The sequence below is a fragment of the Dasypus novemcinctus genome, chromosome X (assembly GCF_030445035.2).
Source record: "Dasypus novemcinctus isolate mDasNov1 chromosome X, mDasNov1.1.hap2, whole genome shotgun sequence".
Lineage (NCBI taxonomy): Eukaryota > Metazoa > Chordata > Mammalia > Cingulata > Dasypodidae > Dasypus > Dasypus novemcinctus.
The window spans coordinates 189011632-189026794 of record NC_080704.1 but is presented as its reverse complement, the minus strand read 5'-3'; the positions used below and the strand labels follow the sequence as shown (position 1 = coordinate 189026794).

The window sequence follows — 15163 nt, the reverse complement described above, 5'->3', positions numbered from 1 at the left end:
ATTTATTTTTTTCCAAATTCTACTCAATTTATTCATTTTTTAAAAAGATATTACATTAAAAATAAATATGAGTTTTTGAATGTAATTTTTAAAAATAAATAAAAAATAAATATGAGGTCCCCATTCGCCCCCACCACCCCCACCCCACCACTCCCCCCACAGTAACACTCTCCTCCATCATCATGTCACATCCATTGCGTCTGGTGAGTACATCTCCGGGCATCGCTGCACCCCATGTCCCGTGTCCCACACCATAGCCCACACTTTCCCATGTTCCATCCAGTCAGACCTACTTCTAATGCAGAACATTGTAGTAGAGTCTAGGGTTACTATTATCGTTGCTACATCCACTTTCATTAGGATACTCTGAAAAGCAACCCAATTTGTTTATCTTGAGGCCAGGAAACATAGTTATCAGCATAGTTAAGCCATGAGGAACCATTATCAAATGTAAGGAAACTTCTGGATTGAAACACAATTTGGCCTTTGGCCCAAGAGTTTGAAGTGAAGAGAAACAGCTGGTGCCATTTCCTTCTTTATTCATAACAACCAAATAAACAACCATCTTATTTTAAAAAATGTCTGGTCAAAGAATGCACAATTCAGCTGAAACCTGGAAGAGGGCTAAAAAGAACTTAGGCTGTTTAAATTTACTCTAGTTATTCTTCAAGACCTGATTTCAGCAACTTAGATTCAAAAGCCACAAGTGACTGCTTACTGTTTAGTTGTAGCGTAGCTTTTTGTATATTTGATATTTGGCTCTCGTTTTCTTTTTTTCTGTTTAGCTAAATCTGTTTCCTATAACAAATTATTCTCTCTCACACTCTTACGCCTTCCCTTGAGTCATCTCTTTCAGAACCAGTCACATAGAAAAAAATTCAGAATTGTGTTGAACTGGGTGATAATCACCGGGGTACATTTTCTGTTTTGTCTAAACCATGGTCTCAGGATGACAGCTGTGCAGGCTATGTGTTCATTTCAGGATCTTTCATTGGTGTTAACATGGCCTACATATTTTATGTTTTTTCCCCCATTTTTTTCTTGTTCAGATTTTGAAGAAATTCTATGTACATGTCACTGTATTATGGATCTTTCCTTAAAGGATCCAGGTAACTTCTTACTATATTTTCAGCATAAGTTAAATAATTTTGTTCTTGAAACATTACAATGTCATCACAGGATATTAGATTCCAGGAAGAACTTTTTAAACAAGGAACTCATTGTATTACTCTTAAGTTTATTAATTTCTGTAGTTTGCTCATTATTTAAAACAAGACATGTGCTTTAAAAAGCATTCTTATACATAAATAGAACAAGGAACAGTTAAGTAGTTAATCCCTAAAGCATGCAAATTAATTTTATTCAGGTGTGTATAAGAAAGGGAAATAAGATTTAAGCCTTTTTCTTTGGATTAAAGACATTTGAGATTTTTTATTCAGAAGTACCAAATGTTTTTTTAGAACAAATGTATTTTTCAATAGGAAATGCTGATGCAATTAAAAGGCATTTGTGTTGATAAAGAGAACGGGAAAAAAGCTTGTGCTATGCATGAACAACAGGAAAAGAGTTTTAGTGGGCCTATGTTATATTTCAAATAAGTCAATCAGGTAGCATGAATCGAAAAGTTTAGATGGAAGAACAGGAACCATGAGCCAGATTATGTGATGCATATATATTCAAGGCACATGATGACTAGGCTAAACAGGTGACTAGAATCTATAGACTAATTTCTTTTTTTGGGAAAATAGTTAACTGTAATATAATTTCTATTTAATAGCACTTATTAATAAATGCAATTAGATTTAGGGCAGCAGGTATCTTCCTTTCAGATGCACACCAAAAATACATACTAGATTAACGGATGGCAGAGTAGTCTAAGCAGTATAATTACAGTGCAGTTTTCTTACACTGCAGTTAAGTGAATGCTAAACTATTTTATATTGTTTTTATATATTATCCTGTCTACTCTTTCATGTTTCACAAAAGAATTCTTCAAAACTAGGCAGATTAAAGAATTTATTAGCCCACAAAGGATGCTCAAACCATTATTCAACAGGAGTCAGACCCAAACCCTGGATTTGACTGTTGACTCTATTCAGTTTGGGCTTTTCCCAGAATGGAAAAAAATTTCCCACAATACCTCTCTTCTTACAGCTAAAATGCTAGCACATACAATGTGGTTCTCTTCTTTGGTGAGCCAGAGCAATTTGTCTCCCTACCCCCTCCACAACCAAGTCTATTAACAATAAAATTGCCCTAAATACCCACAGGAAAAAAAAACAACCTTCAACAGTATTTAAACCATCATTTTCTGAAATCAACTGCAATGTGGAAACATGCTATCAAGCTATTCACTGTATTGTGAATGAAATTTATTCCTAAAAGTGAATACTAGGAGAAGAGGGATAATTGTCTGTGCTTCTAATGGGCTAGCAAAATGCTCCCCCATCTGACTGAAATAAAATGTTAATAATACTTTATCTGTTTGGGCTCCTAAAAATAAGCAGCACCAACAATTTGATGACAATTCTCAAAATAACAACTATTCTCCATTTATATGGTTTTGAAGCACCTAAAACTCTTCAATAACAAAGGACATTAAGATGAAATATAAGCAATACTGTCTCGAATACTTTTGCATTCACATACAAAGTTCCTCCTTAGTTTTAGTATACAGTTCATAAAACTGGTGGTTTCCACCTTGGTGACAGCTTTGTCCAATTAAAACCAAAAATGTTTCTCAAAGTACACACTAGTTAAACCAAAGAAACAAACACCTTTATAAGACGGCTGTTGCAATGAATGGTTCAATGTGAAGTGCACTGGGAAAAATTGGTTGATAGGATAAAGATAAATCTGGAGGCATAGAACAAGATATTTTTTAAAAAGTGAGAAGAGAGTAGAAGAGACCAACAGATACCATCTGTCAAGAGTGAAAGGCGTGAGTCACAAGGATTACTTTAAACTCCTTATTCTCTCATATCCTTGGTAATGATAATTTTTTCATTTCTTCACACAGTTTGGCCATGTAAATCCACCACAGAGAGGTGAAACAATTATATAGATGAACACCTAGAGGGAAGGGGAAGATGATTTTATTTTCTTGAATCTATCATGTGCTCCTAAATAAAGATATAAATCAAAGTAAAGCCCTATTAACAAAATACTTCTGGTTCCATTGCAGTAAAGTTCTGCAGTAATGCAACACAGTATTCAAGTATTTTCAAAGGTAAGAGTGAAGTTTAAATGAACCTTTATGATATAACTCTATAACTCTCTCATCCACTTGAATTCCACTATTTTTTCTTAGGTGGGAGAGAAAACAGTGGGGTGGTGCCCATCTCTGGGCATTAGGCAGAATTAAGGCTATATGAACAACTCTTCATGAGCAAACTTCATTATTGGGATGATAAGCGTATATGAAAAAAAAAAAACAGTAGGGACTCTACATCTATATCATATATGACCAAAATGTTGCTGTGAATCTTTCAGTGGATGACACAATAATTATGATTATCAATTAAAAGGAAAATTGATGCTCAAGTATTACTGCAAAAATGTTGGTTTTCTTATACTTTGCTTTTTCAATTACATTACTGTAATTTTAAATTATAATTAAAAAATAGCATATACTTGCTCACATCATTACATCCCCAAAACATATTTACTTTAAACATTAGGTATACTGCATTAAAATTAAATTAATCATTTGGTATATTTCTTCCTTACCAATGCCCTATTTTAATATGGTGCCTCCTTTGACATTGATACAACTATATTTACATTGCTGGTAAATGCAGTATACATATATACTCATGTAAAATTATATATATGTACATATATATAATTTAATGAGATAAAATCACTGACTGTATGATAAATTATTTAGAGCCGAGGTCAGCAAACTTCAGTTTATGGCCTGTGAGCTAAGAATGGTTTTCACATTTTTAGACTGTTGTTTTAAAAAAAGAATATGTGACAGAGACTGTTTGTGGTACATAAAGTCTAAAATATTTACTATATGGCCTTTTACAAAATGTTTGCTGACCCCTGACCTATAGCATACACAAGAATCAACTGAAAAACTATTAGAACTAATATGAGAGTTATATGAAGTTTTGAGGTACAAAAATAGATCAAATAGAAAATAGAAATAAATACAAAATGCAATCAATTACAAAGTAGAAATAGAGTTAGAATATATAAATCAATTAGAAAATTTATTTTTAAAAGAATCCTATTTCTGTAGCAACAAAAATATCAAATTATTTAGGAACGCTGAGAATACCCTGCGTATATCCTTAAATATAAGAATTTGCAAGAGGAGGTGGGGTTTAAATAGCAATAGTATTTCATATAGTGACTTCATAGGAAAGCCACTGCCTAATGTTTCATTACTAAAAACTATATCTGCCTCATTTCATAGGGCTAATTCCTTAGAAAGAATTTGAACAGCTAATTTTTTAGAGATTGAAATAAAATCACACACTTAAAGGCCAAAAACTTACAATTGATACGATGATGATGATGATAGTAAGCTTGAGATTCTTCATACACATGGCTCGGGCAAGATTTCTGCTGGTTGTTTTGAAGGTGACAGACTAGAAAATAATGAATTATTTGATCCCTGGCATAGACTATATGATTGATTTACAGTATCACCTTGCCGAAATCTCACTTTCATTAATTCTTTCAAAGTTTCTATGTTGTTTGCCCTTCCCCTCTCTTCACAAGTAGAAACTAACCATTCATTATCACTAGTTCCCCATATTTTAGTTTTGTAAAGGGCAAAACCCAAAGAACTTCAGACCCTCAGTTGTCCATTTTTCTTTTGTTTGCATTATCAATTTCTAAAAATATACTGAACCATTCCCACTAGGACACAAACAGCTACAAGCAAGCTAAAAAATCTCTCTTGCAGGCCAATGACCAAGAGGGTCTTAACTTCCCTTTAGCTCCACTAAAATTTAGATGGGCTACTCCCTGACTCCAGGCCCCTGACCTCCCTCTTACCCAGGCTCTTACACTATCCAGGAATTGGAGAGGCTCCTAACAAGATTAGGAAAACATTCTAGACTGAGGGGTCCTAACAATAACCTCAGTAAATCACTCGTCCCTCTCAGTGATCATCTCCCCTTACTATCTTCCAGTGCTTTTCCTCCAACCCACTCCCAGCCCCCAAAATGCTTGTTGTCCTTTGTTTCAACGAAGTTGAGCTCTACTCTCTCTCCCTTGACATAGCAGCCCCAGAATAAAGTCATTCTTGCCCGTTTCAGTGTGACGTAGAGTTTCTTGACACCAACCATTCCACTCCCAGATACACACCCAACAGAGTTGTGTGCAGAAGTTCACCAAAAGACACATACAAAAATGTTTCCATTTGTCACACCTCAAAGCTGGAAACTACCCAAATGCCCAATAGTAGAATGTGTACATAAATTGTGGTATAGTCACACAATATAGCAATGAGAATTAACAATCTACAACTACACACATCATTGATGAATCTCACAAACATAATTTTGAGCAAAAGAAGCTTGATACTTTTAGTAATCTACTGTGTAAGAAGTCAGTACAGTGGTTACCATTTGAGGGACTAGTGACTAGACAAGAACACAAGGGGGTCTTCTGTGGTGCTAGTCATATTCTGGTTCATAATCTTGGTGCTGGTTCCATGGATGTGTTCACTTTGTGAAAATATATCAAGCTGTACACTTATGGTTGATACTCTTTTCTATATGTATGCTATACTTTATTAAATTGTTTTTAAAATCCACTTCCTTAGTAACCCTTCATTCATGTCTAGACACCTTTTCCACAAAGTCTCTCAAGTAGAGTACCTGGCAGGGGTAATGACCTTTGATTTTCTCTTAATACAGAATCCTCAGGATCCTACATGAAAGTGTGGTAAAGGTGTTACATGAAAGAGAAAAAGTGAACATGAACCCAATACTGAGTTTATACTATAAACCAAAACTGCTTGAATCTAGCCTAAATTTATGCATTGAATAGGACTTATGAGAACTAGTGGTTAAAAAGGAGACACAGCTAAGCAACCAGAGCAAATAGTCCTTAATGGAACAAAGCTAACATAAAAAGTGAGAGAGAATAATAATAATAATCTAACAATATCCTCAGATATAAGACATAATTACACTGATTCAAAACAAAGATTTTAGGAAAATGGTTGGCATAATTTAAAAAACTCTAAGAAGCAGAACATAAATGGTTGAAAGAAGATTCTATGGGAATAACTTGAAAAATTATCCCAGAAAACAGGGCAAAATGTCTAGGATGAACATTATGAAAGAAAGTTTAAGATAAATAGAAAACTGATCAAGCAAATAAATCCAGGATTGATTTATACAATAAAAAATATTTAACAATTGCCTACTTTGTCTATGGTGCTGTTTTAGACAGACTAGCAGTTGCAGAAGGAGAGAATGCAATCAAAAGACAAGAATCAATAATAAAAGGACTAAGAGAAGAAAATACCTGCAAACTAAAGACTTGAATCTTTGGACTGAAAAAAACCTACCTAGTACATGGCAAGAATATTGAAAGAATGCAATACTATCCTATAGCTTAGTAAAATTTCAGAACTCCAAGTTTTTGTTTTTTATTCTAAATGTCTCTAGACTGAGGAGAAAAAAAATGATTATCTTCAAAGGAAAGAGCATCAAAATGGTATTATACTGACTGCCAGCATTTAATGCTTTATTTCCTTAGTCACATTATAGTCTCACTGTAGGAACAATGTAGCCTGCTTCCCCATTGCCTATGTGGCACTGGAATATTACATGTGAAGGACATGCTCAACCACTGAGCTACACCCTCTCCCGGCATCATTCACTTCATTTATGAACCAATGTTCATCGCGGCATTATGCACTACTGCCCAAACTTGGGGCAACATACGATATACAACTGTGTATATACATACAATGGAATATTACTCAGCTGTAAGAAGGAATGCAGTATTAACACATGGGATAACAGGGATGAATCTTGAAAACCTTGTTTTGAGTGACGTAAGCCAGTCAGAAGGACAAATATTACATGATCTCACTGATATGAACTAAGCAAATTGAGCAGAGTCACAGAGCTAGAGTTTGGAAGATAGGTTTACAGGAGCCTGACAGGGAGTAGAGGGTGGTTAGCTGATGCCCATAAGGGCAAAATTTATGATAAGGTGTAAGGGTATAGTTGTGCAGTGGATGGGCATGACAGTGGTGCAGTGATGTGACTGGGTTTGACGGTACTGGTTTGTAAGGGGGAAAGAGTGGGAGGGTTGGGTCGGACTATCCATGGAACTGTGGGGAGGACTGGGGGAAAGAGCAGATGAACTCTGAGAATTTGCAGGTCTGTGGTTAAACCTATAATGTTAGAAATGTTCTTTTGGCAAACACAGCAGGGGAGGGTTACTGTTGTTGGGTGTTGAGCATGTGCGTGAGGTATACAGGATAGGGTGAATCTGGGGCAGGCTCCTATGGAATATCTAAGTGTTCATCTTGTTATAGCGTGTTAGATCAGTGGGTGGACACCCACGTAATCAACAAGAAAATATTAAACTCCCATCCTGCGGAGTCCTGCTATGCTCTCAATTAGAGAAACAAGAATCCCTTGAGAACATAGGCAGTGTCTGATAAAAGAAAACAGACCAATATATCAAGTCTTCAATATTACTGCAAGTAACTATGAAACTTATTCTTCAAAAACTGAAACTCAGTGATTACCATAGGTTCTGAGGGGAGTGGGAGGGAAGAACAGAATAGATGGAATGGAGGGCATTTTTAGGGCATTAGAATTGTTCAGTGTGATCTTGAAATAATGGATACAGGCCACTTCAGATTTTGTCAAAACCTATAAAAGTGTATGATCCAAAATGTAAACCATAATGTAAACCATTTACCATCGTTAGTAGCAATGCTTCAATATTTGTATATCAATTGTAAAAAAGGAACCATTTGCATGTAAAATGTTATTAATAAGGGACAGGGGAAAAGGGGGAGGGCATTGGGTCTACAGGAATTACCTCTATTCTCTATGTGACTTTTCTGTATCCTAATGCTCCTTTGAAGATAAAATGAAAAAAAATAAGACCCTGGGGGAATATGTGGAAGAAAATATCCCTGTACATACAAGACAACATATCTTACAGTGAGGAAAGACCCAATGTCTAAAATTTTTTTAAATTTAAAATTGTTTTAATTTTTTTCTATTTTATTGGTTGTTTTTAAAATTATTTAATTTTCTTATTAATTTTATTTGATTACTTTGTTGGATTCATTTTTGGAGAGGTTTTGGATCACAGAAGGTCACAGCAGTGGCTGGGGAGGATCACTGGTGCAGAGTGTCGGTGACGTGGGAACACATGGGAAGCGGTTCACCTGGGACATGCCTCTAAGACACATGAACATGTTCAGGTGTTCATGGGATATTATCTCGCTGGGTGGAGATTTATACAATAACCAAAAGAACACTGAATTCCCAACCTGGGGAGTTTTACTACATTCTCTAATAGGACAGCAAGAATCCCCCAAGTGCAAGGGCAATATCTAGTGAAGGAAGACAGACCATTATGACAGGCCCTTGACATTGATGACTAACTTATGAACCTTTTCTTGTGAAATTGAAACTTAGCCTAGTATTATATACTGCCTAAGAGTTACCTCCTTGAAAGCCTCCTTGTTGCTCAAATGTGGTCTCCTTCTAAACCAAACTCAGTATATAAACAAATGCACTACCTTCCCCTGCTACCCTAGTGTGGGACATGACTCCCAGGGATGAGCCTCCCTGGCACCGAGGGATTATTACCAAGAGCTAACTAGCAATGTGTCTGGAAAATACCTTGACCAAAAGGGGGAAATGGTAAGTAAAAATGAGTTTTTATGGCTAAGAGACTTCAAAGTGAGTTGGGAGGTTATTCCAGAGGTTACACTTATGCAAGTCTTCAGTAGGATCTCATTGACTGCCACAGCAAACAGTGCCTCAAATAGCAGGGCTCCTGAGGGCTCTAGAGACATCCAGCAACTATAAGCAGCTCAGGAATTTCACAACCTGTCAGTGGGCCTCACTTTGGAATTTATGCTCCCCAGTGTAACAGAGTTAGACTCATTTATAGGTTCTGTACACATGGCTCTTCTGCCCCTTTTATTTGAATCCATATGAATCAAGATATATATACTTGATAAATATATATCCCAGAGACTCTTATCTTTTGTCTGTCCATATGCCAGTTGAGCCCTGAATTTCATCAGAGTTGCAAAATCTACTTTCTAGTTCACTGAACTCACCCAGGACAACTATTATAACAAGGAGATGATTATGGACAATGCCTATCCCAGGGAACAGAGAGTGTCTATAACTACAAGCAAGATAGCTCCATCCATCTGCCTCAAGGGATCTAAGCCCCCTCTCAATTAGAAGCAGAATGGGCATCACCATCCCAAAAGCCTCAAGATTGGGGAATGAACAATGGACTAAAGTAGACTTATTATTCTACTATAGAGTTATTATTATTCAAGCAATGGTATAACTCATCATTGATGTAAAGGCAATGGCCACCAGAGGGTCTCAGGGACGGGAGGAAGAAGAATAGGTATAATATGGGGGCATTTTTGGAACACTGGATTTGTCCTACATGACATTGAACTGATGGACAGAAGCCATTGTATATTTTGTCATAACTGACAAAATTGTGCGGGACAAAGTGAAAACTATAATGTAAAGTGAAGTCCATGGTTAGTGGCAATGCTTCAATTGGGCTCATCAATTGTAACAAATGTACCACACTAAAGTGGGAAACTGTGGGAGGGGAAGGGAGTGAGGCATAAGGGAGTGAGGCATATGGGAATCCCTTTTATTTTTTATGTAACATTTATGTAACCTCAAGTTTCTTTAAAAATAAAAAAAATTATTTATTAAAAAAAAGATGGAGATTTTTAAATGGAAAGTGGGATCTACAGAAATGACCTACATGGACATTCTAAAACTGAAAGATAAATACGAAATTAAGAACTTACCCACACCCTCTCAAAAAAAAAAGAATGTTGAATGGGATAATCAACAGAAAGGACATAGTAGAAGACAATGTCAGTAACTTCAAAGACATGCCAATAGAAAATACCCTAACTAAATTACAGAGGTGAAAAATGAAAGAAAACAGACATGAGACAGATGGACAAACAATCTGAAAAAAAAAGTGTAAATGAAGTACAATTATGAGAGGAGAAACTGAGAAAGAAACCACATTTGAAGACAAAACAGCCAAAAAAATATCAAAACCAATGGATGAGATCAATTTAAAGGATTCAAGAAGCTTGGTGAACTCAATACAGGATAAATACAAAGAAAACCACACGGAGGCACATGGTCAAACAGCTGAAGACTAAATAAAAAAGGAAATGCCAGAAAAACAAAACAGCCAGAAAGGGGAGAGAATCATTAATTTCAAAGTAGCAAGAAAAATGACGATCTTCTCAACAGAATATATAGAAATCAAATGAAAACAGAATAACATTTTTAAAGTACTGAAAGAAAAATTTTAAAAACTGCCAACATAAAAAACTATATCCAGAGAAAATATTCTTAAAAAAATGAAGGTGAAATAATGATTTTCAGAAAAACGAAAGTTGACAAAATCTGTCACAGCAGATCCACACTTCAAGAAATAATAAAGGAACTTCTGTTTGAAGGGAAATGATCCTAAATGGAAACACAGACCTGCAGAAAGCAATAAAAAAGTAATAGAAAGGGTACACATATAGGCAAATATAAAAAATGCAATTGACTGTTTAAAGCTTATGCATATGAGTAAAATACATACCAACAATAGCACAAATGGGAGGAAAGGAAAGTGGAATTATAATGTTGTAAGGCTCTTGCATTGTTCTGGACACAGTAAAGTACTAATTTAAGAAAGATTATAATAAATCAAGAATGTATATTGTAATCTCTAACCAAGAAAATTACAAAAAGTCATAAGTAAAAGCCAATAAAAGTGGAAAAATGAAATAGTTTAAAAAATACTTGATTAATCAAAAATTAAAAAGACAGGAAAAGAGGAACAAAATGGATGAAGCAAATAAAAAACAAACAGCAAGATGGCATACTTAAACCTAATTAGCAATTACATTATATGTAATTGGGATAAACACTTCAATTATAAATATACTTCATATATTTAAGAAGGTAGAGGAACATATGCACATGTTAAGGACACATGGAAGACATAAAAAAGATCGAAATAAAACTTGGATGAAAAAATACATGAGATGGCTCACTAGCAGATTACAAACTGCAGAAGAAATAATTAGTAAATCTGAAGACATGGCAATAGAAACCATACTAAATGAAAACAGAAATAAGACTGAACAGAAAAAATGAACAGAGCATCAGTGATTGATGGGACATCAAGTGGCCTAATATACATGTAATTCAGATCACAGAATAAGAGTGGGAGGACAGAAAAATATTTTTAAAAATAATGGCTAAGTATTTTAAAATTTGATAAAAACTAGAAACTCACAGCTTACCAAATCCAAAGCAGAAAAAACATGAAGAAAACTAAACCAAAGCACATTATAATCAAATTTCTTAAAACGAACAAAAAAGAGAAAAATCACAAAAGCACCCAGAGAAACTAAGACACATTATGTATATAGGAATAACAGCAGAATTCTTGTTAGAAATGCAAAAGACAGTAATGAAACATCTTTAAGGCATCAAACTAAAATAAAAAAAACCTGTCGACCTAGAATTCTATACTCAGTAAAAATCTTTCAAATGGAAAGTGAAATAAAGACTTTTCAGACATACTGAAGCTGAGAAATTCATCACCAGCTGTCTCTGCACTATAAGAAATGTTAAATAAAGGTCCAACAGCAAAAAAATGAAACCTGGATCTATACAAAGGAATGAAAAGCACTAAATATGGTAACTACATGGGTAACAATAAAAGACTTCATCTTATATTTAGGGGATTTGAATCTCTGGACTGACAATGTGATAGCCAGATCCTGAGCCTCAACAGACTCCAGCACCTACAATCTGATTTATTGGACTTACCACACTCAGCTAAGATGGAGGTGAAGAAGGACAACCACCACACCATGGAGCCTAGAGTGATTACAACTGAAAATGGGAGGATTGCATCCAGCATCCAGGTGGAATCTGAGCCTCCTCTTGACATAAAGGTGCAATGGACACAACCAATCCAGTGTCCACATAGAAGAGGTGGCATTGGATTGGGAAAAGTGGACATAATGGACAAAGGGTATGGGGAAAGGCAGGAAGAGATGAGAGGTGGAGGCGTCTTCGGGACATGGAGCTGCCCTGGATGGTGCTTCAGAGGTAATCACCGGACATTGTAAATCCTCACAGGGCCTACATGATGGAATAGAGGAGAGTATGGGCCATGATGTGAACCAATGTATATGAGGTGCAGAGGTGCCCAAAGATGTACTTACCAAATCCAATGGATGTGTCATGATGATGGGAACGAGTGTTGTTGGGGGGGGGGGAGAGGGGGGGTGGGGGGGGTGGGGTTGAATGGGACCTCACATATATATTTTTAATGTAATATTATTACAAAGTCAATAAAAAATTAAAAAATTTAAAAAAAAAAAAAAAGAATTGATCAAAGAGAAAAAAAAAAAAAAAAAGACTTCATCTTATTATTTAAATCTCTTTAAAAGATAATTGATTGCTTAAACAAAAACAAGAATAATGTATTGTGAGGTTAATAATATATGTATAAATAAAACATATAAGAACAATAGCATAAAGGCCAGGAAGGTAAAATGGAAGTATACTATTGCAAGGTTCTTACACTATTTGTGAAGAAGTATAACACCACCAGAGGCAGAATATGTTAAGTTAAATACTTATATTCTAAACCTAAAGCAACCACAAAAATAACAAAACAAATAGCTACAGCTAATATGCTGACAAAGGAGGTAAAACGGAAATATTTTTAAAAAAGTACTTGGTTAGGGAAGTGGATGTGGCTCAACCGACTGGGCTCCCGTCTACCAAATGGGAGGCCCTGGGTTCACGTTCCAGGGCTTCCTTGTGAAGGCAGGCTGGCCTGCGCCCATGGAGAGCTGATGGCCCGCATCCATGGAGAGCTGGTGCAGCAAGATGATGCAACAAAGGGAAACATGGAGACACAGAAGAACATGCAGCAAATGGATACAGAGAGCAGACAGCAAGCAAGCGGCAGCAGGAAGTAAAGAAATAAAAAATAATACATCTTAAAAAAAAACTTAGCTAATGCAAAATAAGGCAAAAAATTGGGCAGAAGGGAACAAAGAACAGATGGGACAAACAGGAAACAAATAGCAAGATGGTAGATTTAAAACCTTCCTACAAAGAATACTGTATACCCAGACTATTTTCCTAATAAATTCTCCCAAACATCTAAGGAACACATAACACTAAGTACCTAAAATGTTTCAGAGAATACAGAGAGAGGAAACACTTCCTAACTTGTTTGATGAGGCCAGCATTCTGATATCAAAACCTGACAGACTGATAGTCATTAAGAACATAATAGCAAAATTCCCGAAGAAAAAGTGGCAAATCCAATAAAGTGTTATAAAAATGGATAATACATCATGACATTATAGGAATGCAAGGCTGGTTTAATATTAAAAAATCATCGTAATTTACTGTATTAACTGATTAAACGAGAAAAACCATATGATCAATCTCAATGGATGGATAAAATCATTTGACAAAGTTCATGAATAAAACTCTCAACAGGTAAGTAATTTAAGAGAACCTGATATAGGGTACTTCCAAAAATTCTACAGCTAATAACATACTTAACAGTGAAAATACTGAATGTTTCCCCAGAAGATGTGGAATAAGCAAAGATGTCTGCTCTTACCACTTGTATTTAAGATACAATAAGGCAAGGAAAAGAAATAAAAGGCAGTAATCTATTAAAAGTTACTACCAAGGTCCACAGGATGGAGGAATAGAGTATGGATGAGAGTGGACTTACTGATATTCTATTCATGAACTATTGTGGTTAGTAATCGAAGAAAATGTGGCATTGGTGTGGAGAAGGTGGCCATGGTGGCTGCTGGGGTAGGGAGTGGGAGGAAGAGATGTGATGTGGGGGCATTTTCGGGACTTGGAGTTGTCCTGGGTGGTGCTACGGGGACAGTTACCAGACATTGTATGTCCTCCCATGGCCCACTGGGTGGACTGTGGGAGAGTGTGGGCTATGGTGTGGACCATTGACCATGAGGTGTAGCAGTACTCAGAGATGTAGTCACCAAGTGCAATGAATGTCTCATGATGATGGAGGAGGCTGCTGTTATGGGGGGAGGAGTGGGGGGAGGGGGATGGGGGAATATATGGGGACTTCATATTCTTTGAATGTAACATTAAAAAATAAAGACAAAAAAATATTGAGGGCTTGAAAAAAAGTTACTATAATTAGCAAGTGAATTTTGCAAAGTTACATGATACAAACAAGGTCAATATACAAAAATCAGTTGTATTTCTATATACTAGCAATAAGAAATCGGAAAATGAAATAAAAATTTATGATAGAACCCAAAAGCATGAAATTCATAAGGATATATTTAACAAAATAAATACAAGACCTATATACTAAAAACTACGAAACACTGCTGAGAGGAATTAAATAAATCCTAAATAAAAGCAGAGATGTGCCATATTCATGGGTAGGAAGACTCAGTATTGTCAAGATACCAATTCTCCTTAAATTAACCTATAGATTAAATTCAATCAAAATCAAAAGAAGAATGTATATTGGGGGTGGGGAGTGGAAAATAACAAGCTTATTCTAAAACATAAATGGGAATGCACAGGACTTAAAATAGTGAAGACAATCTTGGAGAACACAGTTGGAGGAGTTATATTATCTAATTTCAAGAACTACTTTAAAGCTAAAGCAATCAAGAAAGTGTGGTATTGGCATAAGGGGAGACAAACAGATCAGTGGAACAAATGGGGACTCCTGAAATAAAGCCCCAACAGAAGATAATGGATAGACAAATTGTGGTATGTACATTTACCCAAAACGTACAAAATCATAAAAGAGGAAAAACTATCAACAACCTGGATCAATCTCACAGTCCCAATAGTGAACAAAAGAATCTATATTATTCAATTTCTATTAATTT

At 35.7% G+C, this 15163-nt stretch overlaps 1 protein-coding gene across 4 annotated transcripts in view; it reads right to left on the bottom strand.

The window, feature by feature from the left end:
- Positions 1 to 1217: 1217 nt before the first annotated feature.
- The window catches only part of VAMP7 (vesicle associated membrane protein 7), a 72038-nt gene continuing 58092 nt past the window's right edge, over positions 1218 to 15163 (bottom strand). For all 4 annotated transcript variants that reach the window (XM_058291805.1, XM_004449704.4, XM_058291806.2 and 1 more), the window contains 2 exons: positions 4509 to 4601; positions 1218 to 3072 (listed from right to left, as the gene is read on the bottom strand). In XM_058291805.1, the coding sequence (XP_058147788.1) occupies positions 3004 to 3072; positions 4509 to 4601 (162 nt within the window). In that variant the 3' untranslated portion in view covers positions 1218 to 3003. The remainder of the gene's footprint in view (positions 3073 to 4508; positions 4602 to 15163) is intronic.